The 26,340-nt window shown below is 44.1% G+C and overlaps 1 protein-coding gene across 1 annotated transcript in view; it reads right to left on the reverse strand.

Annotated features, from left to right (window-relative positions):
- The window catches only part of TRPC7 (transient receptor potential cation channel subfamily C member 7), a 145,948-nt gene that overhangs the window by 32,819 nt on the left and 86,789 nt on the right, over positions 1-26,340 (reverse strand). The window contains 3 exon segments of the mRNA XM_027606215.2: positions 2,764-2,997; positions 15,462-15,678; positions 23,880-24,044. Coding sequence (XP_027462016.2) covers positions 2,764-2,997; positions 15,462-15,678; positions 23,880-24,044 — 616 coding nt within the window.

Raw genomic sequence — 26,340 nt, forward strand, 5'->3', positions numbered from 1 at the left:
GGAATATTACTGAGATGCTAATACCCTGCAATGCTCCAGACAGACCCGTGCCATGAAAATTGCTCTGCTGAAAAAGCCAAGAGTCTCCCTGTTGAGAAATGCTAAGTGAAACTTAAATTGAGAAACATTGAGAAACTGAAATTAGCCCTTACATATACATTAGCTGTAATTTTAGTGACAGCCCTGTAGAGTAGAGGATATTATTGCCATTTTCAAGATTGGATTAGGGGTATGGGGTCCTTGTCATAGCCAGGTAAATGCAGATAGTAAGGAGATTACATAGCAATTCTTGGCACCCCAAGGGAAATGAAGGAGGAATTTTATCCTTTATTTTCACGGCTAGACTGTGTTAAACAATTATAATAATAAAAAGCAGCAAGAAACCTTTAGTAAGGGAAACCAGGCCTCTATTTGCTACAAAGTTTCATGTAGTGTATTCTAAATTACATGTGGAAATACAATAAAATTATAGACTCTATGTTCTCATCAAGGTCATAACTCAGAAGTCCAGGAAAGACAAGTAAGGAGAACAAAATTATGTTTTTCCAATATATCTGTCACCCTCCAAGGATAAATAACACATTTGGGTAACATGAAATAAGACTTGGCTTCTACAAAGAGACACCAAAAAGGAATTTCTTTTTCTCCCCTGTCCCATAATTTACCATATTAAACCTCAGCTGTAATAATAAAAGCCACTTCTATTATCTAGTAAGACAGATTTAGCTGTCCTCAGACCCCAGTGACTAGGTCAGGACTTCTAGTGAAAAAGTGTTCTACTTGGACTGGCTTGTAAGAGTTACAATGTGTGTAAAAGCAAAGAGCAATGTGATGGGTCAGACAAAGGGATTTTCTTCTTTTTGGAGCTCTTTCCATGGGAAAAATTGCCCTCTCACAACCTGGAAAACTGGAATCTGCCTATTTGGAGCTGTAGAGGTTGGAAGGCACCACTGTCTTGCTGGCCACCAGGGGGCACTCTTGCTCCACAACTGGAGCACAAGGGACCACTATGAGCCAAAAGATTTCCAAGGGCACAGGGTGAACCTCAAAGCAAGGGCAACAATGTGCAGTACTTTGCAGTTGGGTGAGACTTTAACACAATCCTTAATAGGAACAGAAGTCACAAGTGGACAATACTGCAGCCTGAATCAGGGCATTAAGAAAATTATCCAATTTAGTATCAAGATTCTCTCATCTTTCATTGATGAACACTGAATGGCCCAGAGGGGAAAATATACAAGCCCATTTGGCCTTTAACAAATCTGAATTTGCTAAACCAATCAACAAAGAGTGAATGGTTTGTAATACGAGAAGACTCCCCATTTCTCAGGAGGTGTGTCCTTACCACATTTACATGTGACATAATCTGTGCAACATGATCTATATAGAATATGGGTAGCAACTACTGTGGTAAATGGCCAGCCCTTAGCAGCTCACTGCTTTACCTGACCATGAACATTTTGAGGACACAGGAGCCATGTGACTTCATCTAAAAGGGACTTTTGACACTCAAACCCTTCAGATGTAGCAGCGGCCATTAATGAATGCCTAAGTGTCCAGCTAGTTTACTGGGAACAATAAAAGAGATCTGTTTCTTCACTCCTCTTTATCTTTTAGAACAGAAAGTACCGTGTTAGAGCAGGAAAATGAACCAATAGGCAGTATTGATAATAACTGTTATCATTTAGTGAACATTTAATATTTTCAGAGCACGGTGCAAAATTCTTCATATGCACTATTTTATTTAATCTGTAAAACAAACTTTTTGACTCGGGTATTATCCTGGTTTTACTTAATGAGAAGATAAAGGCTCAGAAACGTTAAGTAAACAAAAGTCTCAGAGTAAGCTATAGAAGTGGGGTTTGAATCCCGTGTAACTCCAAAGCCTGGGGACATAAGTACTGTGCCATTCTGCATGGTTTTCAATTCATGCTGGGCCAGGATCCCTTGCTATCTAAGGCATTCCTGTATTTCTGAGAACATCGTGAGTCCTGAAATGGAAACCCATTTCATCATCTGTAAAATAGGGACAGAAAAGACCTTTTGCGAGGATTGGAGTTTATAGTATAATATGTCTATACAGTTCCTGGCACCTAGTAAGTCCTCAATAAATGGATGCTACAACTCTTACTCTTCCTAAATTTTCAATCTACTACCTCACACTGTATGGCCTTGTCATTTGAAAGAATTAAGGCATCTCTAAAAAACTACTTTGGCCACGAGAAAGGAACTTTTGAATTGGGGAGTCGAGGGCCTATCTTTGCACGAAACACAGGGATCCAATATAGAAGGACATTTCTTCCATCTCTACATTTCCCCTTAGTGTTCCTGGATCCACACCAGAAATGAGATCTTTGGGGATGCCTGGGTGGCTCAGGTCATTATCCCGGGGTCCCAGGATCGAGACCACATTGGGCTCCTTGTTCAGCAGGGAGCCTGCTTCTCCCTCTGCCTGCCACTCCCCCTGCTTGTGTGCTCTCTCTCTTACAAATAAATAAAATCTTTTAAAGAAAGAGATCTTTGTTTTAAAAAACAGAAAAAAAAAAAACCTCCCAGAAACATTCCAAGATCCTTTCCAAAACAAATCCATCCTTCTTAACACATAAAAAAAAGTCACTAATTCCACGTTCTATGAAGCTTGCTGTACTGCACGGAGCAGGACTGTTTGGGAGGGGGATCTGCACATGGAGTGGCGCTAAGAGCCCGTGGCCACGCCCCGGGAGCGTGGGGCGGGACACGGCGGAGCACCGCCCTCTGGCTCACCGTAGGTGAAGTACGCCACTTCCGGCGGAAGTGAGACGTTGTGCAGCGTGTCGTCCTGCACGTACTGATCCACGTACAGCTGGGCCTCGCTGGCCTTCAGGAAGGCCATGAACCTGGCGGTGAAGGAGGCCACGAAGATGGACAGCATCCCGAAATCCAGCAGGTTCCACAGGTGCAGCACGTACTCCCGCGGCCCCTCCTCCCAGATTTCCTTGCATTCGGACCAAATCATTCCTGAGGGAGAATGAGAAGGTCAGGCTCATTTTCCAGTTCCCTTGGCATTTGTGACCACAGCGGGGCACGGAGAGAACCAGGAGACGAATGTGATGATGTGAGCTCTTGAGAGCTGAGAGTGTTCATAGCCAGCAGCAAACGGAAACCTGTCTTCAAAGGCAGATTTAGAAACAGGAAATTCTCAGACCGTGTGAAGACGTGTCACCTGCCCCTCTGCTTACAGATAAACCATCTCCAGAAGTGAGGAGAGGGTTCTTATCCTCTCATAGATTCTTGGAGGTAATGTAGGAGAAATAGAGTGTCCAACATTTGTGCATTTTAAGAACTCAGATGTCTTAAGGAATCGTCCAGTTCTAAATGAAATGTAAGGAAACAGGTCTGAAAATGGGAAAGGGCTTTTTGAAGGTCCCATATGTGACCTAGAACCCCGTTCTCCTAACTTCCACATTCAAACACTTTCTATATTTTGGTGATCGTTTCAGTGAACATTAGGTTTGGGTTGTTAGTTTTCTTAACTTGCTGGATTTTAAAAAACATACGTCTTAATTGTTACATATTAAATAACGTAGAGGTATGTAAACAAAATGTTGCTAGTTCCGCCACCTCATCTCTAAGCCAGCCTTGCGAAGTGACCTAGAGTAACCCTTTGGTGTGTATCCGTCTATACCTGCACTGCCAATATGGTGGCCACTAATCACATGTGGATTTGAGCACTTGAAATGTGGCTGTTTGAATGAGAGGTGATGTGTAAGTGTAATATACCATACCAGATATCAAAGACTTCATAAAAAGTAAAATGTCTAAATTTTTTTAGATCAATCACACATTGAAGTGACAATATTTTAGGCAAATTGGGTTACATATTAATTTTACTATTTTTATTATGAGTCTACTAGAAAATTTAAAATTAAATATGTGGCTTATGTATGACTTGCACTATATTTCTATTGAATACTGCTATTGTCTGTCTTCATCTTAATTGTTAAAAGCTAAATGATTTAGATTATTAAAACGTAATGATTCAATAACATTTTGAGCACTTCCTATGTGCCAGGCACTGTTTTGTGTATGTATATATTAACTCAGTTAAATCTGCAACAATACCGTGAAGTACATCCTGTTATCTCAGTTTTATAGCTAATGTTTCATAAGGTACGGCTTGTTGTTCTGTGCCCAGCTAGGAAGCAGGAGATCTGGAATTTGAATCTAGAAGGTTTGCCCCTGTCGTCTGTGCTCTTGACCACTATGTTATTCATTCTCTTCAGGAGATAAAATTGGATTCAAAACTGGTAATATGTAGAAAAGATTCTTGAATGCTTTGTAAATGACATTAAGGAGTCTCTGTAGCTACTCAAACCTGGGCTTTGGTTCTGCCTTTTTGATGCAGAACCAGCCCATGCTATGCACTACACTTAAGCCTGCATACTTAGGAAGTTAATGTAGTAAGAGAATGGCTAAGTGGTTGGTGAGTGAAATGGTTTCCCTCACCAACTACTCATTCCCAAAAAGCTAACACTGCCTGCCTCTTCTGGCACTCCCCTGGCTTCTGTGCATCAGACATGAGGGCTTGCCTTCCCATAGCCTCTTCCCTCTCTCACTGGCCCTCCTCATCCTCCTCTCTTGCTTCTCATCCTCCAACCCCCCATCCCTTAAAGGCTGTTGCTTTCCAAGGTTTCGGCCATTCTCATTTTCCCCTCTGTCCTTGAGTAAGGGTGTCCACCCTTGCAGCTTTGTCCTTCATTTCCTTGCAGATGTCCCACAAGTAAATAATTTCCAGTTTTTGTTAGGTGCTTGAAAGCTGTATTGCCACTATACAGAGAGCCTGCTCTAAGTGGATGTCCTGCCAGTGCCAGAAATACTCCATATCCTAAGTTGGCCTCCCCATCCCTCCCTACCTCCGTCCCAGCATTGCCCACTACCCCCTCTCTTGCAGTCCTGACTCCTCAGGCTGTCCTCATGGATCACTGCAGTTCTGCAGATCCTCCTCTGGTGGACTCCCAGATCCATCCTACTCTCTCACTTTTCACTTCTTTCTCCTTACCTCCTCAAGTACAGGTTGGATCATGGTCACTTCCCCCGGCAGTGTACTCCTCAACCCTAAGATAAAGTCCAGACTGCAGAGCTGGGCTGTCAGAGCTTCCTGTGATCTCTGTCTGTGTCCATCGTCCTGGATTTCAGCAAAGGAGGTCTCCCCAGTAGTCCCCCAACAGTTCCCACCCCAGCCAGTTGCTGGTGTTCCTTTTCTGTCTCCTCCAGACCTCAAGCCCAAGCACACGGGCAGATGACCACATTATAATACAGTGGCCTTTGAGGACTTAGCTGCCTACAAAGCCTGGAGTCAAGGATACTAGGAGCCGACAAACAGTCATGGGCACAGAAGCATGGCTATCTTGGTCACAGGGCAAGTGTGACTTGGTCATCTGGCCACACTAGATCATCTCTCCTCTGCCCAGGGACAGTTTTAATCAGAGTCTTCCCTTTTCTGGTGAAAGTGGTCCATTATATAGGAGGAATTGAAACTAAATGTTTCTCTAAGGAGAAAAGTAATTTGAGAGCATCTGTTTAGAGGAGTTGTGGCTTTGTTTGATGAAATAGATTCTAAGATCAGCATGTCTGTATCACATCAGAGTCTGCACAATAGGAAATATCCCAAAACATTGCAGATTTGTTTACAAGACACCCCCACTTCCCACCTTGCCTTTTTTTTTTTTTCTTTGCAAACCACCCTTCTCAAGCTTATCCTTTCAAAATTTGTATGGTAATTCAGCGAAGTAATAATTTTCTCAACATGGAAATTACTTTCAGTTGGGCCAGTTCGAATAGATATTTTAGAAATGTTTTTAGAAAAACCATTACAGGCTGGAAGAAGTAATGTTTATTGCTCTTGGCTATCCTCAAATTAAAATTCCTGATGTCTTCGTGGAAGTGCTTTTAGCTGGGCACTAGGACAGTTGCAGGCTATGACTTAGGGCTGTCACTGGCCTTAATTCAGGAAGCCCTGGGTTCAGGTTCTAGCTTTGGCCACTTACTGGGTATGTGACCTTAGAAAAGTCCCTTGATATTCTTGGAATTTAGGGGTAATTTCAAGCACCGAAAGTTCTATGAATCTGAAATGCAGATTGCTTATAGAAAACTGACTTTTTGGACCAGTATAAGTAGCTGCTCATTGGGTATTGCAAATCATTTCCTCCATAGTCAAATGCCTTTGTCAGTTTCACTAGATTTAAATATTGACTCACTCAGGCTAATTTAAATTATTCTAAGGCCTTGAGTAAAAGCATGGGCCCAAGGGTTTGAGCAGCAGGAATGCTTAATGAAGAAAGAAACATGTGAAATTAAGTACTTTAGTGAGTGAAATTAGGCCCCTTACTTCCAAGGGGCTGAGGGTAGGTCAGCATTTTCTATCCAAAGCTGAGTATGACAGTCTCTTACCTCCAGCTTGTCAATCAGAGGAGTGTTTAGAGCCCAGGGCCTCAGGGGTAAGGATGCTCGGCACTGGCACCTCCTTCAGGCAAAATCCCCTTCACTCAGGGATGCCCTGGAGCCCGGAGAACAAGGTCACCGATAATTAATGAGGGTGGCTGACAGTGGAACAGGCTGAGAAGCCTTGGGGGAAAGGAGTAGCTTCATTTGGGCAGGTTCTGAATGATGGCCTGCAGGCTGCTGAGATGGAGCTTGTCAGTTCAAAAGGGGGTTCACTCCCATCCCTGCTTCAGATGCTATTTTGAAGGGAACCCCCGTCAGAATCCTGTGAGACTTTAAATATGCACATTCCTTAAGTGGTCCTGACCCCAGGGCATCCTCTACTCTGTCCCAGGGTCCTCAGCAAAGCAGACTTCGGAGACCACCTCCTGGGGGGCCTGTCGGTCCTTTCAGGTCAGCTTCTCATTATTGGGCGGTTGTTCTGTGAACTCACAGGAGGGAGAATATGCCCTCAAGCTCTGACATCCAAATACTATCTCAGTGGCAGGTCGTTTGCAACAAATCTGGGCCTCATACATATTTGGGATTCAGTTGATGATACTAATAGATTTAAAAATTTCTCAACAAAGCTCTTCCTCTTTCTCTTCTCTCATTTTAAGTGCTGTGCACCTGCTAGGTGCCAGGCCCTGTGCTCAGCACTTGAGCAACAGTAAACCTTCCTAATAGCATGATAGCTGGTTAAACTGTAATTATCTCCACCTTACAGGTCAGAAAACTTATGTATGAAGATGGCAAGTACGTTGTCCAAAGGCACACAGGCACTGCAGGACCTTGCTCTCCGCTGGGCTGTCACCTACCATGCCCTCTACGAGGCACAAGCTTACTCTTACTGGTTGGGAACTCATCCACCCACTTAATAGACGTTGTTGAGAGCTGACTCAGTGCCAGCCACCATTCTAGGGACACCACAACTAAGATGAAAGCCCTTCCCTAGCAAGCTCAGCCTAGCACTGGAGACAGATGTATCACAAGCAATGATGAATGCTCCAGGGTGACAGATGCTGTAATGAAAATGCCCAGGGATTGTTTGTGGAGACACAGGGATAAGAGCAGTCAGTGTTATAATCATGGGACCCAGCAGAGCTCCCGGAACAACTTGTATTTGTTCACTGATGGAGTGAATTCATGGAGGAGGTGACACTTGCTATGAGGAACCAGGAGTTAGGTCAAGGAGTAGGGGCTGGTATAGTGTTCCAGATAGTGGCCTTGGGAGTGTGGGAGGACAGGCTCTTCCAGGGGACTTGAAGAGGCTGAGGATTGGTAGCAGGGAAGGTTAGTGAAGGCCCAAGTACATCAATAGGCTTCCTTCAGGCCATGAGGGGGGAGAGTGGGCTTCACCCTGAGCAGCTAGATAATCCGTAAAGGTGATAAGCAGAGCAGATACCTGGTCTCACTTGTTGGGAGCAATTTTGGAAAGATGACTGGAGCGGTCTGCTTGGAAATTGATCTGAATAAGTGAGGAGACCATCAAAAGAATGAATTAGGTGAGGAACCCAGCCTATAGGATTTTGTAAGTTCATTCTTGACCAAACCTCGCTCTGTGATCCTGGAGCTAAGACTTAGCACTGTCCTTGGAGAGTTCATAACCCTGGGTGGGTGGGGTGAGGGAGAGCTTGATCCTCACATTTTACACACGTGAAAACTGAAGTTCAGACAGGCAGGCCACCAAGGAGAAAGGGACACAGGACTGGGTTCTCTGACACCCAGTCCCAAGCTCTTTTCTGCAGCCCTTTAAGTGTATTTTCCTACTATGCTGGGCATTTACAACTCCACTCCACTTGCAGTGCTGCGATGTCTGTTTAAGAAAACACTGCCATGGTCTAAGAGTGGTGCAGAACTCATCTTCGGACATGAGTCTATTCCTAGATGGAGAAATGGCATGCATTGTGGAGAGACTTCCTGCCCCCCAAGCCTCATGGCTTTCTGGGAACTGCTCGTGTGGTTCCACAGTCCTCTGATGAGTGTCTCTAGGGCCACAATGTCCCACCAAAAAGCCTTATTATAAGCTCTTACAGCTACCCCAGGGTTGCTGTTGATAACAGGCAAGAAAGAGGTTCCTGTGGTATGAACTGATCCTGGAGGTTCTCCAGGCGGCAAGGAGTGATGGTCCCGGTTTACGGAGTCCTCCTGAAAGCAGCTCATTTGACTGCACTACAGAACACATGTCTACTAGCAAATTTATCCCTCCTTCCTCTCATACTCTTCTCTTGCTTTCCTTAATACTGTGTCCTGGCTTTTCTTCTGTCTCTGGGTGTGTCGTCTTAGTCTCCTTGTGCCTCTCTGCTCCCATGCCTTAAATCTCTTGGATTGACAATCTAGGATTTCCCCCTGAATCCCATTGGTAATCAACTAAAGCATCTGGAGTGAAGGAAGAATATATTTCTAATTGGTTTTGACCTTTCCACAGAACTGTACAGCAGAATAAGAACAAACCTGCGTGCCTAGTAGGAGGAGAGACTTGGGGAAGTAAGTTGGAATATTGTCACCTGATGTGGCCATTGAAAGTGGTCATTGGGAAAACCACATGGCCACATGAAGAGAGGGCTAACAAAAGATGAAGAGAGTCAACTACAGATTTAGATGATTACAGAAATGTTAATATTAATAGCGACAGGAGGGAACAGAGGAAAGCATGTAGTTTGGTCAGAGACGTTAACTGTTAGGGAGAAGAGGGGCATGGGGAGTAGGGCAGTCAGGGTGGAGGGACTTGCGGCTTTAAAGAGGTTGGTTTATAAAGGCCTCCCTTTGAAGGAGATTTTTGAGCGGAGACCTGAGGAGGTGAGGGAGAGGGCCATGCGCCATCTTTGGGAAGAGCTCTCAGGCAGAGGGGACAGCCCCAGCAAAGGTTCTGAGGTAGAAACAGCGTGCGGCAAGGAAGCCAGTGGGGCTGAAACAGAGCGAGTGAGGTGGGGAGGGGCGGGAGATGAAAGCACAGAGATGGGGTGGAGAGATGGAGAGGTGGAGGGCATTGGAGGCCATCATAATGGCATTGGTGTCACTCTGAGGGAGATGGGACACCACTGGAGAATTGCGAGGCAAAGAGGGACAAAACCTGATTGAATTTTAAATGGATCACTCTAGCTTCTGGGCTGAGAATGTACTGAGGCCTGGGGGTGGGAAGGACAGAAGCACGCCGCCTGGAGAAGGCCGTTCACCTCTTTGTGGCCGCCGTCTTCATCCATGAAGGCCGCTGTCTTCAACCAAGAAAGCATCCATGCTAGGGTCCTAAGGTTCTTTTTAGCCTTCGGGCAGCTTCTGGTAGAGAGGGAGTGATAGTGTTCTTATAATCAGTCTGTCCACAGTCCTGCATTTATGAATATGTTACGTTATGGGAGAAAAGATGGTGCTGCTATGTATCTAGCTGATCACGGGCTGCCTGGCAGTGTAGAATTTGAAGATTCTGTCGGTAGGGGCCTCATGCCACTTCAAGCCTCTCCATGTCTGAGCAGAGGGTAGATCAGACTGTAGACTTCAGGGCTTGCCAGGAGTGCACACGGTGTTCAAGAGCTTTCTCTCAAAGATTAGTACTAACTTGTAGTAAGTAAAGAGCTCCAGAATGTATTTAGGGATAAGAAAATGTTAGTCAGGGGCACCTGGGTGGCTCAGTCGTTAAGTGTCTGCCTTCGGCTCGGGTCACGATCCCAGGTCCTGGGATCGAGCCCCACATCGGACTCCCCGCTCTGTGGGAAGCCTGCTTCTCCCTCTCCCACTCCCCCTGCTTGTGTTCCCTCTCTTGCTGTGTCTCTCTCTGTCAAATAAATAAATAAAATCTTAAAAAAATTAAATTAAAAAAAGATAATGTTAGTCATATTTTATAGCGGCTTCCCCAGTGTCTGGCACACTGCCTGATATTTAGTATAATGCCTAATAACTAGAAAATATTTATTGACAAAAGAATTGAGAAAGTAGAAGAAATTTCCGAAAACTTCCACATTGCCCCCCCACTGTTATCTAGTGAGCCACCTGCTCTGTGGCCTCACCTCCAGCTTCCTTCCTGGTACAGTGGGTGAGGAGTCCACGGTCCTGCTAAGGCCGGGTCCTCCACTTGCTTCCTGGATTTCATCCCCTCTGGCTACTTAGGGACTTAGTTTCCAGATTCAGTGGTGAGGTCTCAGGCCTCATGTTACCTGATCTGTCGGCATTCGATGTAAGTCATCACTCCCGGCTTCTTGACCTAGTTACTTTGATTGGCTTCAACACCACTCCCTTGGGTCTCCTCTTACTAATCTTTGCTGGAAACTTCTCATCTTTCTGTCTTTAAGTATCCTTGTGCCTGAGGGCTTGGTCCTCAGTTTGACCACATTTGCAGTCAGGGTGATTGCACACTTAATTTACTTTAAGTACACTGACATGCTCATATTTATGTCTTCAGCCCCAGCCTCTCCTTATGTCCTTACGGACTTCAGATATGTATATCCAAGTGCTCCTTGACATTTCCACTCGGATGTCTAATAGGTATCAAACTGAACTCTTGATTTCCTTCTCTCCTTCCTCTCCAAACCACTCTTCCCCTGGTCTTTCCCTTTGCAGTGAGTGACTCTCTAGTATACCATTACTTGAGCTAAAACGTGGAATTTTCCTTGACGGCTCTCTTTCTCTCACACCCCACACAAAGTCCAATAGTAAATATTGATTTTACAGAACGTAAGTCACCATCTGCCTCCTCCTAAAACAAACCATTTTCTGTCTGCATTATTGTAGTGGCCTCCTGACTGTTCTCCTTGCTTCTGTTCTTTTTCCAGAATTCTCTGTCCTGTACATAGCAGCCAGCAAATCATTTAAAACTTCAGTCAAATGATGTCACTTCTGTGCCCAGAACTTTCCAGTGGTTTCTTGTTGCAGTCAGAATAAAATCAAAAGTGTGTACCATGGCCTGCAAGGCCTTGCGTGATCCAACTCTCCCTGTCCCTCTGAGTTCATCTCTGTTCTCTCCTCCTTATTCTCTCCCTGTCCCTCTGAGTTCATCTCTGTTCTCTCCTCCTTATTCACTCCCTGTCCCTCTGAGTTCATCGCTGTTCTCTCCTCCTTATTCATTACACTTCGGCCACACCAGCTTACTGAATCCAAGCCTTTAACACACACTGATCCTTCTGTCTGGAATGCTTTTCACCCAGATGTCTATGAAGCTTACATCCTCTTCCTTCAGGTCTCTGTTCAAATTTCACCTTGTCAGAGTAGGGAGATGGGAGTGCACGTTCCTATTGCTCAACTCCTCTGAGAAGGTAAACTTTGACCAGAGACCTGAAGGAAGAGAGAAAGCAAGCTACAACTGGTCTCCTCAATCAGAGAAATTTGAGTACTGACCAGAAATTTGAAGGTATGAAAAAATTATTATTTTTTTATGTTTGTGGTTCTGTTTTAGAAAAGGAGTTCTGGCTTCAATTACCAGCCATGATGGATAATAAACTGAAAAAGAGAAAAAGAATAAAAGAAACCATCCTCAGACATTGAAAACAGACATTCCTTCAGGAAAGGGAAACCAGCACGGTAAACCACTTGAACACCGTATCTTTCTTTATGGAGGCACATTCCAGTCTGCAATGTATGGAGAAGAATTCCAGAAGCCTGAAAGGCAGTCCCACACAGTTGAAGAGACAGAGACTAGAATGCAGGAAGGCAGAGGTGATTAGATGTTGTGTGGCAGAGTTCCAGAGAGAAGGGTACTATGCAGACCAAAAAAAAAAAACAAAACAAAACCACAAATGCAGTCCAGGAAATTACATAGGTGTCCTTTTGAACATTTCTGAAACACTGTTACAAATGCCCAGAGTAAAACTCCACAAAGAGCAGCCAAAGCGCTGCAAGGTGAATAGCTTCCAGAGCTCTCACGCACAGTGGAGAGAGATGTTTGAGCTCACACCATCCACAGTTGAAGTTCTTTGTTGATTATCCAGGGCATTTAGTAGAGACCGCCGATGTGTATCTCTGTAGTACAAGGATAAACAATCCTTATGGTTAAATTTCTCCAGATTCACTCTAAGAAAGCTCGAAAAGCCCTGAACTCATCTGCAGGTAATTTAACAGCTTGTCAGAATAAAGCCAAATACTCTTTCAAGGAAGACAGCAAAATCTGGGTGCTCAACAATATAACATATATAGTGCCCATCGTTCATTCAGAAATCACTAACACACCAAGATGCAGGAAAATGTGATCCATGTCAGGAGAAAGATTAGGTAGTAGAAGGTAACCCAGAAATGACAGAGATGATGGAATTCAGAGTTAAGGATTTTATAACAGCTACTATAAGAATGCACAGTATGTTCAAGGATTTAAAGGAAAATGCAAGCATCATGAGGAAGGAAATGAAAGATAAGAAGAGAGCCAAATGGAACTTCAAGCATTGAAAAATATAATATCTGAAAGGAAAAATTCGCTGGTTGGGGATTAAAATCACAGACAATGCAGAAAAAATTATCTGTGAACCTGAAGCACAGAGGGAAAAAAGATTGAAAAAAAGAAAACATTTTTTAGTGATACACATAAAAATGTTTATGGATGAAATACGGTATCTGAGATTTGCTTCAGAATAGTGTCAGGGGAAGGGAACTAGGGAAGGTAAAGGTGAAACAGAGATTAGTCATGACTTGCTAATTGTTGAACGTGAGAGATTGGTCCATGGGGTTTATTATTACTCTTGTCTTGATTTTTGCATATTCTTGAAATTATTCATAATAAAAAGTTTGAAAAAGTTATCTAAATGAGAAAATCTTTCTTCCACCTGAAATATAACAGGAAATAGGTCAATGAGAAATAAGTCCTCCCCTCCCCCATCCTTTTCATGTAACGGTCTTAAAACCTCAGCTCTGCTTTGATGGGCAGGACCTGGGACCAGGCTATAGAAGTTGGGTCCCCTGTGGCTGGAGAGAAATGCCTACTCCTGGGACAGGCTCTGACATCCAGGAAGAGAAATAGGGGTCAGGAGGAAGTCCTGCTTTAGTAGAAGCCATGAACACAGGGTAGCTCTGCCACTTAAGGGCAGGCATGGTTGCACTCACCACAGTCTTCTCCCTGGGGGCCAGGTGGGGGAATGAGGTGGGTGAGTGATTGGGGCCATAAATACTCTTTTAAGTTTTTATCCATAAACCCAACATGTGAGTTATGGTTGTTTTTTTTTTTTTTTTTTTTTTTTTTAAATCTGTGTCTTCGTCAATCTGGGCTGCTCTAAAAAAATACCACAGGCTGAGTGGCTTGTAAACAAGAGAAATTTATTTCTCACAGTTCTGGAGGTTGGAAGTCTGAAATCAGGATGCCAGCATATTTGGGTTCTGGCGAGAGCCCTCTCTGGGTTACAGACTGCTTGTTGTACCCTCACATGGCAGGGAGAGAGTGAGAGAGCTCCCTGAGACTTTTATAAGGGCACGGATCCCATTCATGAGCATTCTGTCCTCATGACCTAATCCTTTTGCAGAGGCCCCACCTCCTGACACCGTCACATCAGGGTTAGCATTTTTCCATATGGATTTGGGCCGTACAGACGTTCTGTCCAGTGCAGTGTTAAAGTGCTTAGTTTATCCACAGGGGTTGGGGGGATGCACTAGGGAGGATTGGGGTAGACCCTGAACTTGGAAAGTTAGGCCACAGAACTCACTCTGCCACAGGCTTTAATGTCTCTTTACAACTTTAGTGCCAGTGACCCCACTAAGTGAGCTTCTGGTCGGAGACCGGCTGGTTGATGAAAAGCCTGTGGGAAGCGTGTTGTGTTCTCCTGCTTCTTTCTTTTGGATCAAACCATTCTTCTCATCTCTCTCTTCCTATTTAGAGACCATAGCCCCCCTTGTTCTCAGCGTGGGCATCTAGGATGTTCTCACGTGGTTCAACTGCTGTGGCTCTCAGGCTCTCTCATTTAACTATAGCACGCCATGTGTTGTCTGTTTTCAAGTACTTGTTCTTTTGTGATTTTGTTGATTGATGGCACAGATACTTTGACCCTGTGTACATTTTGACTCAATGTTTGTTCACATGAACATAGTGAAAATTATACCATTATTGAATTTTTGTGAAGAAAGCAAAATCTGGGGTGCATACCATTAGGGCAGTTTAGTTAATGGAGTACGTGTTGATACGCCCAGAGTTAAATTTTTCAGTTCTCTTTTCAGTTTTGTTTTGTTCAAAACATTCTCATCAAATTCATATCTTTTTGATGTAAATATTATCTATTGATCAGGTTTTAGTTTTGTGCAATGTCACCGATGATATCTGACAGTTTTTCATTTTTTCCCACCAAGCCTAATTTTTTTTTCTACCAAATTAAGTTTTGTAGTTTTTAGTATTAGAAAAACCTATATCCCATTTTGCCTATACAGTTTTAGCTTTTACCATTTCAGTTTATTTTGTTTGTTCCTCTTAATAATAGTTCTTATGAAGTGGGTAAAAGAGAGATGGTCTTTCTTAGCTAATCAGTGGGGAAATTGGGAAAATTTCCTCGGCACTTCTAGTGGCAGACCTTGGCAGTACAAAGCATCACCACAAAGAGGAATGTCACAGCTTCATGATGTTCATTAATGCAAATAATGAGAAAGTGTAACTCCCCTAATTTTTAGATTTCTATTTATCATCTACATTCTACTTATACATTAGTATTCAGTGATAAAAAATACCATATAAGCTATGCAATTTTATACTCTTTCCTAAAAGCAGACCTTGATTTCCTAAGGCTTCTGGTAGACCATAGTTAAACGATCAAACTATGTTTTCCCATGCAAGGCTACTTTACAAGCATTTTCAATACATGTGTAATGAAGAGCATGCAGCAAATTTCCTCCAAACATCTCCTTCCAAAATTGGGATTCCTATTAAAGGCCTGTGCATCTGACACACCAGCAGATATAGAAGTTGACTCTGGCTTCTTTTTTGGTCATCTGCTCACCATTTTGACTGCCAGAGTGCACTCAAGAGGAAAGGAAGAGGGTCAGAAGTCAGAGTTTAATAATGTGCTATTATTAGTAGGGAGGAGAGAATAAAGGACAGAGTGACTGCTTACCTAAGACCCACTTCATGATGAGCATTTCTGTCCAGGAGAATTGTGTGGTTTTCACTCTGAAGATCTGTTTCGGGTAGTCTGTGAAGGTTTCGTTGGGCAGGTTTTTAACGCCTTCAAAGCGGTCTGATGCATTCACAACTAACAATCCCAAAAAGATTGTAAAAGAAACTGCATGGGCTACAAATTTCATGAAGGGGCTCCTCAGGGTTCTTCCTAGCTGGAGACAAAATATGTACAAGACATGTTAAACTGGCATCTGTAGGCGGGTGCAGGTCTCTCTTTAAAATGCTTTTGCCAAAGTTTAACCAGAGAATTCTCCATCATGGACCAAAGTTGCTAACTGAACCCAGACAGCCTTTTCTCTAGCACTGTCATGTGAGTTACTGCTTAGCCAAATGTATTTCCTATTGAATTCAGTTTTTTCCTATTTAGGCGATTCAGTGGGGGTGGTTTAAACAGGAGTAGAACACACTGACGTATCATTATGCTGTAATCTGCACAGCTTCTCCCAACCACGTGGATATGGGTCTTAGGCCATTCACATCTGGAAAAAAAAAATAATCTATCTCAGTAGAGTTCAGAATTTAAAGAAACACATGTTGGATATGCTTTGTTGCTCTTTGGTCCTTTTTCTTGAGTTTTGTTTTTTTATGATTTGTTTTCGCTGTTTCTTATATGTTGGTAAATTTACTTAAAGCTCTGCACTTCCCACTACTTTAGCCATATTACAAGAAATTTTGACAGGTAGGGTGTTCACTGATACTCAGTTATCAGTATTTTACAACTTCTCTTTGGATTTCATTTTTAAATCACAGGTTAATTTCCAGACGTAGAGGACTTTTTCCTTGTACTTCAAAAAATTCTCTTTTTATTGCTGCATTTGTGTAGATCATAGCCTCTTTGATACTACTCTAAAACTTCCTGAGGTTTCCCTTGTGGCTCTAGCGCATAATTGAATTGTGTGGTGGTTCCATGTGAGCCTGAAATGATCCAGAAGATGCCCCGTTAGGGAGCAAGTATTGGCCACATCTTCTCTGGCCCTGGTGTGCCATCCAGGGGCTACTTTGGTCTTTGAGGACTAAACTGTGGGCCACCTGGTGAGTCCGCTGACCCCTGTTAATGAACTCATGTGGGTCCCTTCTGGGTCACTGCTATCACTTGCACCTAAGTACCAAATGTTCACCTTTCGCCTCATTCAGGACTCCTAGAGTGAAATGTCACCCGGGACACAGAGTGTTGGTTCAGTAGACGATCAGTTACAGGGGTCTTTGCAGGTAAAATTTCTCTGATCGTGACTGTGTTCAACGTAACATAAGTCAGAAGGCTTGATAATGTTCTTTTAATATGCTTCAGCATGGTAATCATCCACTTTAATCGTTCTCATTATTAGTGTAACGTGATTTATTATGATTTTTTTTAAAGATTTTATTTATTTATTTGACAGAGAGAGACAGGGAGAGAGGGAACACAAGCAGGGGGAGTGGGAGAGGGAGAAGCAGGCTTCCCATGGAGCAGGGAGCCCAATGCGGGGCTTGATCCCAGGACCCTGGGATCATGATCTGAGCCGAAGGCAGACGCTTAACCATCTGAGCCACCCAGGCGCCCAATTTATTATGATTCTAATGCCATAGAACCTATCAATTGAAATTAAAAAATGATACAGTAATTTTTTTTAAAAAACAGCATCTCAGGTCTAGACATTGGGAATCCCTACTATGCTGGAAAAAAACTTATTTCAATTCATTGCATTGTCAGATGTCATATGGCACTAAATCTAGTACCTGAAAACCTGAAATTCTAGTTACCTGAAAACCATGGAGTTTACAGACATTGTATAAATGGCCCTTCTTTGTAATGTTTAACTTCATTATTTACAAAATTGGACTGCAGACTAGTTTTGGCCATAGGTAGATACATTAAATTCAGAATGCATAGGTTAAGTGTAAGGACAAATAAAACGTCTCACATAAATTCAGTAAGAAAACTGAATTCAACCATGTCTCATTTTGATTTATATATCAAATAGCTAGTTTGCATTTTTCAGCATTTTAGTTGACTCTCTTCAGATCTTGAAGCCCCATTTCCCAACCAGGATGCTGGCCTACCCAGGAGACATCCTTAAATAGTCCCAGCTTCCTTTCTCGTCACCGTGTCCTAGTTGGGGCCCTGGTGTGAGGCGAGGGAAGATGGAACCTGACCGCAGGGTGGGGAGTGGGGAAGGCTGAGCAGAAGGAAAGGGATGCTAGATCTTGTGTGTCCCAGCAGGGTTCTAGAAGTGTCAGAAGAAGCTGGGGACCATGAAGATAGACTTAAGTCTTAAGGGATTGATGGCCAGGTTTCCCATCCTTTATCAGTGGGCTCTACATAGTATCTTCCAGTGACGACCTGGATGAGGATACGGGACACTGCTCCTTTCTTCTCACCCATGGGAGGCACCTGAGGCAGGAAGCTGCACGCAGCTGAACCTGAGCTGGCCCTGGGATTCCCCAGAAGATGTGATTTGAGGCATTTAATGTTCAGTTTGTTACCTCCTTCAGGTTGTTATTGGCCGGCAGAAGAGGAGTCTGTAAAAATTACTGTATCTACTGCAAACATAAGACAAAATCCTGATAAGACCCTGTGGTCCTGTGGAAGGTGACCCTGGGTTCAGTCCTCACTTGATCTGGCCCATAGGGAGGAAAGCGAGGTTAGGTATTAGTGTGCCTTTCCTCTTTTTTTTCTGGGCTTGAAGACTTTTTTTTAATTGGTCCAACTTTGATAAAGGTCAGTTGAGATCAAATCATTTCAATAGCTTTTTTTTTTTTTTTCCTTTTTTTGGTGACGTTTCCCTTTTGTCTCACAAAAATAAGTTTTGAAACAAATTACACCTGGGGAAAACTTCCTCCTTTTACAAGGCCACCAGGTGAACTAAAAGGAGAAAAGTCAGCCAATATATGCCAACAGCTCTTAGCTGGGGAATCATTAAAGCTGGGTCAAGGACCTGCGTTTGTTGTAAAAAAAAAAAAAAAAAAAAAAAAAGAGCTTTGGGAGATGGAGACCTTGGCCTGCTTGGCTCTTTGCTCACCAGTGCAAAACTGGTGAGTCTGAATAATGGGCTAAAGCACTTGTGTCATTACTTGGACCTTGTGAGCAGAGAACTGGTATCAGTTGTATATCAATGTCTGGCTTACCCCAAAACTCCTGGGTACTATTCTTCATCTCTGGGAAATATATGAGTATGAGAGCGACTGAGTAGTGCTCTTGAATTAGCTGCAAACAAACGACATTCATGAGCAATCAGAGGTGGCCTTTTACTGGTTAGCACTCCTCTGTGTTCCGTGCTGCTGGGATCTTAGCCCTGACCACCAGTGTAAGCGTCTAAATGGGGACCTGGTGGCCACATGCTTGTGAGGTAGGTCGTATCTGCAGGAGAGCCACAGAGAGTGTTTCCACCTTCTCTCTGCAGTCTTATATCACCAGATGCCACCCTCAGTCGCCACCAGGTGCCAGTGGCCTCAAGGAAGACCTCAGTGTAGATGTTGGAAAGCTGAGTGGAAGCAAACTTTGGATCAAGTGCTCCAAAAAGAAACATGCACATCCTCAAGGCCAGAGTGGTTCTCAAATGTTGGAGATCCTGGTTAAATTAGGGGTGGGTTTCTCCGTATGCTCCATGTAAAATTCTTATTCACAATGTCTAATGCAGGGCCCAGGAATCTTCCTTTTTTTGGGTGGGGCAGGAGGATGTTCACTGGGTGTCTCTAATCTGGGTGTTCTCACATTGCCATGCAAATCCACCCTTTGTCCTGTGGACTGAAGAGGTGCTGAGTGATAGTGGATTCTTGAAGGTAGGGTTTCTCGGGAAAGAAGAGGAAAGAATATAGTTTGTCAATCGTGGTTTTGACTCCTCCCTTCTAGAAAAGTCCTGCCACCTCTAACTTTCTGAACCAAGTCCATTGCAAAGTGAAGTAGTCAGCAGTTAAGATGTTTACATTCAGCATTGAAGGTTGTAATGCTGCTGATGTATTAGAAAGGGTAGAGGGGCAGGCGTGTATATGTGTGTGTGCACATGCGTACACACACACATGCGTGCGCATGCGCAATGTTTAAGGTCAGGTCTCCTGAGCCAGAGATCTTAGGTGTAAATCACACCTCCATAGTTTGCGGCATTTACTTAATCCCTTTGTGTCTTAGTTTCTTCATCTATAAAATGGGGATAAAATATAACTTGTCATGTAGGGTTGATAGAAGAAATGAATAATATACACAAAACAGAGCAGCTCCTGGCACACAGGAAGCACTTACTCTGTGGCACCAGAGAGCCTCAGGCAATTCTAAGGGGAAACTTAAACCCAACTGGCTCTTTTAAAGCTTATAGGCAAGGCTTCAGAAAGTGGGAGCTACACAGAGTCCTAATGTCATGCATGAGCCCTTTGGGTACTGTCTATGTGCAACATGATCCTGGGCACTGGAGGGGATAGAATAAATAAGCCGTCGGAGTTGGCCCTTTCTTTCAAAGTTTCTGATTTTCTAGTGGAGAGAGAACAGGCCATAACCTGTGCTAGGAAATTGATAGAGAGTTGGGGAGAGAATGTCACAGGGCTCAGACTGGGCTCAGTATGGAAGTGATCAGCCTTCTGGTACTCTTAACTCCTGTCCCAGCAGGGTGACAGGTGATGGACTCTCCTTTTGGATTTGAGGGCAGATGCTTTTGTAACATAGGAGCAAAATAGGCTCTCTTTCCTGGCACGAATTTCCCCTCCATGACAATGCTTCAAAAATTACAGCATGATTTCCTTTAATCTAGTGCTCTCTGGTAGAGGCAGATGAGGGGGACACAGAAGGCTTTGGTGGCATTGTCCTCTCCGGGTTGGCTCTGGGCCTCATGGTGTGAGGACCCTGGTTTCAAACCACTTCAACTTTGACAAGGCAGAGCAGGGATCTTTCAAAGCTGCAGAGTTCCTCCACCTCCTCACTTGGTGTTTTGTTTGGCACGGGGCTAGGGGTTTGGGGCATGGTAGCTATCACTTTGGCATTCTTCATTTGGGAGTTATGTGGCAGTATATAGACCGAGGGCTTGTCCCCTGTAAAGATATCAGGTAGGAGACTGAAGTTGTTTACAGCTCTCCCTTCCTGAGTCCTGGGACTGAGTTATAAGCATAATTGAACCATCAAGGGTAACAGGCATGGAGGAAATAAGTCACCTTTCACACGTTTACAGTTAGAACTTGTGTTGTTCCTCAACACTTTCCCCATGCTGACTTCCTCCTCAATCCACCGGCTGTAGAGACCCTGTTTGAGCCCTTAAGGATGACTGTTAACTCTTTCAGCTCTCAGATTTTAATAGGCAAACAACCTAAATTATGAATCAGAATGGAATAACAAAGGATGCAAAATAGGCCATTGAGCCATAAAGGGCCTTTGACATCAGAGCCCCCCTTGAGAGGATGAAGAGCTCTGTGGGCAAAGATCTGTCTGAGAGCAGCCATGAGGTGAGGACTCACCGGCCTCCCAGTGGGCTGCATGACCTCAGCCATGTTGGTGATTAAGATGAGAAATGATAGAAAAATATCTCTGTTCTCTTTATTGACCTTGAGAGGCCTGTCCCAAGATCCAGACCTGCCGTTACTATCTTATGTACACATCTATGACTTGGTTACCCTCTTCAGCCACCATATTAGTAAGCTGAACTTCTGTTGACATCCTTGACCTTATACTCTCCTTATTTAGCTGTCTTTCTTAGGGACCCTCAGAAATTTAAATAAAAGTAGAATTGACAGCCATGGGGATTCAGTGGGAAATAAATGAGATCATTTTGGCAAGCCAATCAAGTAATTTTGGTATCCCTAGTGGTCTCTAAATTAGGACAGCAACTATTCAATAAATGGACCATTGAGTTGGAAATAGAAACTTCAACATTTGTTAGACATTGATGGACATTAGCTGGTTGATGAGGTTTAGCTGGTTATGAATACATTTAGAAAAGAATATCAAGTTCTAATTTCTTTGAGGCAGGTGTCAAAATGTGGTTAGAATATGAAGTTGCTGGGATGACGCTGGCTTTTTCATAGATTTATTAGGTATAAAGTGATCCCGTGGGAGGAGGGATGCGACACATTAACAGATTTCGCCACTGGGCCACTTTCCCTGGGAGGACCTTGTATTCTGGGCCTCAGGAGCCTTTGGCGAGGGCTGGTTTCTTCACATGGAAGATGTGACCCTCTATAATCCCCAGTAATATAATGTCTTTGCCAAACTTGAAAAGATTTCTTTTGCAGTGGTGAAAGGAAAGACTAAAAATATCTTGATTGTTTTAGCTGTCCTTTGGCTGCTTCAGAGCAACTTTGACAACTAAAGTTTCCCTCCTTAATGAGGAAATCTTTCCTCAGAATGAGCAGTGTGCCACCAAGAATGATCTCATGCCACAAAGATTTGTCATTCCAATGTGGACACACCCTCCAGTGTGTTGAACTCAGACTTGCAGCCCAGAAAGTGCCCAGAAGGCACAAGCGGCTTAATGGCCAGCTCATATTTATCTGTAGTGCTCTTTTTTTAGTCCCACTGGAAGCTCCATGAGCACCAAATGTCAATCAGACATGTATCTGAACAGAGGAGAGGAAGTCTCAGCCATTGGGCTAAATTTTCCTGCAATCATTTCTTCCAGAATGTTCTAGAAGACTATTATCAGTGTGACCCCTATTTTTCATGGTGGCATCAGTCTCTTGGACTTACTGGACCCCAAGAAAGTCCAGAACTCCCTCCCCCTCCCATGGGTACTTTTTTTTTTGGCGGGGGGACATCACATCTGCATGATATTGGCCAGGATGGTTCTTCTTAGACCTACTGAAAATCTAAAAAATTTAGTCAACAACTGGAATATCATTTCTTCCTGAGTATTTCCCCAGGCGACCAGGTAGGCAGAGGCAAACCAGTTTGCTGGTATTGGCTAGTTCCCATTTTCTGGTAGCTGTCACGTTTGGTTTTCAAAGTAAAATTGAGGCTTGTCAGTGTTTTCTCTACCAAGTGGCTATTATTTCAATGACTGACTGTCCTGAAAGTAGTTTGGGGCTCTCAGAGCATGGAGGTGAGTGTCCCTATCCATTGAGGCTTTGAATGAAGGCAAGGCTCTAACCTGCGGGACGGACTAGATGCTTCCAGTGTGAAAACCTATGCCTAGAACCAGTGACCTACTCTAACCCAGCTTTAAATCTGGTTAGGTTTGTTTTACTCACTGTACTTTTTTCAGCTCATAATGAAAGGCAGAAAAAAATGCCTTCATTTACATGTGTATCATTTGGGGAATTCTGATTTAGAAATCCATGGCATGGTAGACTGTCAAAGAAACAAAATCCTCAGTAGATGTAAGGTTGAACACCACAAATACTCAGTTTGAGGACTTTTTAATACCACTGTGCAGAAGAAGGAGTCTGAATCCTAACTTGTCTCTATGGCACGCATCTTACTCGAAGGCAGTGAGTTCATTGCCTATCTGGTTAGGTGGCCTCATCAGCAGCCCTCAAGTCTTGGGCCCATCATCCTGGCATGAGGTCCCTCTTACTGGAGTTGACAAGAGGTTCCATTTTTTGGTAACCACATTAGCTGAACAGATTCCCAGTGGAATCATTTCTCCACGATTTGGCCCTGCAGTTGCTAACTCTTGCCCGAAGCTGGAGTGAGTGCCGAGGCTTTCTGTGACTGGATCAGATGGCTGGGCTGTAGGGATGATGGGCGGGAGGTGGGGAAAATTCCATTCCCTCCGTTAGCAGCTGGCACCCGACACTCCCCTTCCCTGTGAGCAAAGAACCCAGCTCTGCACCTTTCCAGCTCTCCTTCTCTTTCCTTTGTCTTTTCCTTCTTGTGACCCAATTAGCCACCCGTGTGGCCCAGAGCTTAATCAGGGAAGCCAGGGAAACTGGGACGATGTGGAGATGGGGCTGCAGAGCCCAGCATGAGCTGCATTTGACTCTCAGCCTGTTTGTTATTTCTCTTTTCGAAACTACTTCATGAAGTATATGCGTCATAATGTAATTGAGGGAGTGAAATGAGATCTTCCATGAAAAGAGCTTAGCCAAAAGAAAACACTCAGTCAATTTGCTTATTCCTGTGACCATTATTATAATGATTACTGTGAGTGTAGAGGATGTGTCTAGGACATGGCGTAATTAGAGGAGCAAAAATGCCTGTCTTCCCTCTCTCTTCCATTATTGATCAGATTATGCCTCATGTATTTTAAATGTCCCAGATTATCATGCCTCCCTGTTTTAGAAAAATGATGGAAAACAAGCGGGTCTGTGTGGTTTTCTACTTTTGCTAAGTATCTCAAAGCTCTTTTCTCTGAACACGGGAAACGCTCAGCTGTCGCTTCGAGCCAGTGGCCTCCAGGTCACGCTAAGGAGAGAGAAGAGATCACTGCAGACGACATGCACCTCAAGCAGTCTGTACCTTGCTGCACGGAGCAATCCAATAGGCTATGGCGAGAAAAGGGAGGCCTAGGGAGACTCCAAAGACAGCCAGGAATTTCACAGCGATAGACTGTTGACGTAAGCCTGAGAGATTTTCATACCACATGGTAAGCAATTGCTGCTGACAGTTAGGATGAGCAACGAACTGTAAAAACAAAACAAAAACAAAAACAAAACGCAAACAGGAAAATGGCATCGGTAGCACTTGAACAGTATACGACCTACGAGTAGCTAGGGGCTGAGGTGTTTCACCTGGGGCGTGGCTGGGGCGTTAGGGGAGAGCTGTGGGCAGGTCCCCGCGGGGCCCTTCCGGCCTGAGGATGCTGGGTGTCATGGCGCTGAGGTCAGAGGCCTCACAGGACCGGCTGCATCAGGGCTTGGCACTTAGCTTAGGCAGAGTGTTCACTTGCGAGGCAGCCTGAATCATGAATGGAGCATGAATGGGGTTTTGGAGTTCCAGTGGTCTGAAATTTGCTTCTCTGTTTTCTACCCAGGTGACCTTGGGCCACTTACCCAACTACTGTGAGCTTCAGTATCCCGTTTGCAGAACAGCCTATTATTGTCTTGTAGGATTAAATGAGTTTGTAGAAGTGTTCCCCTCTCTTTTCCTGTACTGGCTAAGGAAAGTGCTTGCAGTGTTTCTGGAGGACACATTAAAACTGAGTGTTTCCCCACTGGGCTTTAGCGGCGTTGGCTTGGATGCATAGAACCTCTTGTGGCCTACCAGAGCACTGACCCGTGGTGTCCCTCACACAGCAGCTTCTCACTGCTACCTCCCTCTCTTCAAACTGCCCTGTCCTAATGCCTGGGCTACAAGACAGACCTCTTGTGGCCGTTTGGTATTGTGTGACCTCATCCCTTCTGGATATCGCTTATTGGAGTAGGCGTGGTACCCTGACTTCAACTGGCCTATCATGTTCTCTCACCTGGGCCTTTGAGACTGATTGAGAGAGGCAGTTCCTCTATTTACCGGGAGTTAACAAGTGAACTTGTTAACAAGTTAACAAATGGTTAACAAGCAACCATTTCCTCTGTATGGACTAAGTGGCAAAATGAGCCAGTTAAAAAGAAAGAAGAATGAAAATGTGCAGAAAGAGGCTCAGATAGTGTGTGCCCTCTCTTGGGCCTGGCTCCGCTCTGCCCATGTGGTACATGAGACATGCTTTTATTCATATAGGGAGTCTTCCTCGTTCTGCTCCATCCAGCAAGTTGGCTTGAGCTGCTGCAGCCAAACAGCCTTTTCCTGCAAATATTTGGTGCCATTTGGCCATTTGTTTAGTTGATTTTGAGTCCTGGTCAGTGGAAATGGGTAATAGGCAATACTTAAGTAAGATTTATGGGAATGAAGTTGACATGTAAGAAAATTTTACTTATTAGTTTATGTTCCCCTATCACAGGAGGAAGCTGTTCAGTGCTTTTGGTAGCCCTATTCTTCAGCCCTACTTAGAAGAGCCTTTCATCCATGGACTGGAGCAGACACACTGGGCATTCTTCAAAGGGTCTGACTTTTCATCTGATTACTCTGGAGCATAATACAACAATTTTCATCCCATTTGCCTCATTGGTATTAAGGGGACATGTGCAATGATTATGAAGAAATGTAAAAACAATTCCCTTTTCATTATAAGAATAATATAAATACAAGTTTTAAAACAGTCTCAGTGCACATGGCAGCATGTTCTTGTTTCTAGTTTCTGGGAACGCAAGGCAGCAGCCAGGCAATGTGTGAAGACACTATCAAAGGTTTATGTGGCCATGCGGCAGCCCCCGATAATACTATTCCTCAAACATTAGTGAGAATGAAGCTTTTTTGGTAGCGTTATCGGACCCACAGCAACCATTGTGGTCTTGCCCTCTAAGGACAAGAGCAGTGGATTCTTCTCAACCTAGGGTACGATTCCTCACGCCAGCAGGTGATAGGCTTTTCTGTGCCCTTTCTGGCTCACAGCAAAGTGGAGCAAGCAACAGAAACTCATATGGGTGTTTTTAGTAATTGTCAGCTTTTTTGGGAGCTGAGGTCCCTCAGAGGGCTGGTGGGTGGGCATGGGGGGCAGTCAGTTTTGTTTTTCAACAGCAAGCCTTCTCTGGGTGCCGAAATGGATCTGCCCTGGGGAATCTCACAGTCTGATTAGAAGGTGGGATGTCTGCTCATGAAATAGCAGAAGGCCACTTGGCTCAGCCCCTGGCTCCCTGCAACTGTAGCTGCTCTAGAAGGACTCCAGGGCTGATCCCCTCCATGTGGTCCTCTCTGTACCCCGGGGGGAGAGTCCATCCAGGCTTTTACTACCGCCTTCTACAGATAAGTTAGCACAACAGACGGAGCAGCAGAGCTGGAGGGGAAGAAATGCTGAGACAGAACACAGTGGGGACCGTTCCCACTCTCCCTTGCCTGCTTCAGAGGAAGACAGTGTTCACAACTAAAACAAGGGGGCTCTCTTGAG

Source organism: Zalophus californianus, chromosome 5, assembly GCF_009762305.2.
Source record: "Zalophus californianus isolate mZalCal1 chromosome 5, mZalCal1.pri.v2, whole genome shotgun sequence".
Lineage (NCBI taxonomy): Eukaryota > Metazoa > Chordata > Mammalia > Carnivora > Otariidae > Zalophus > Zalophus californianus.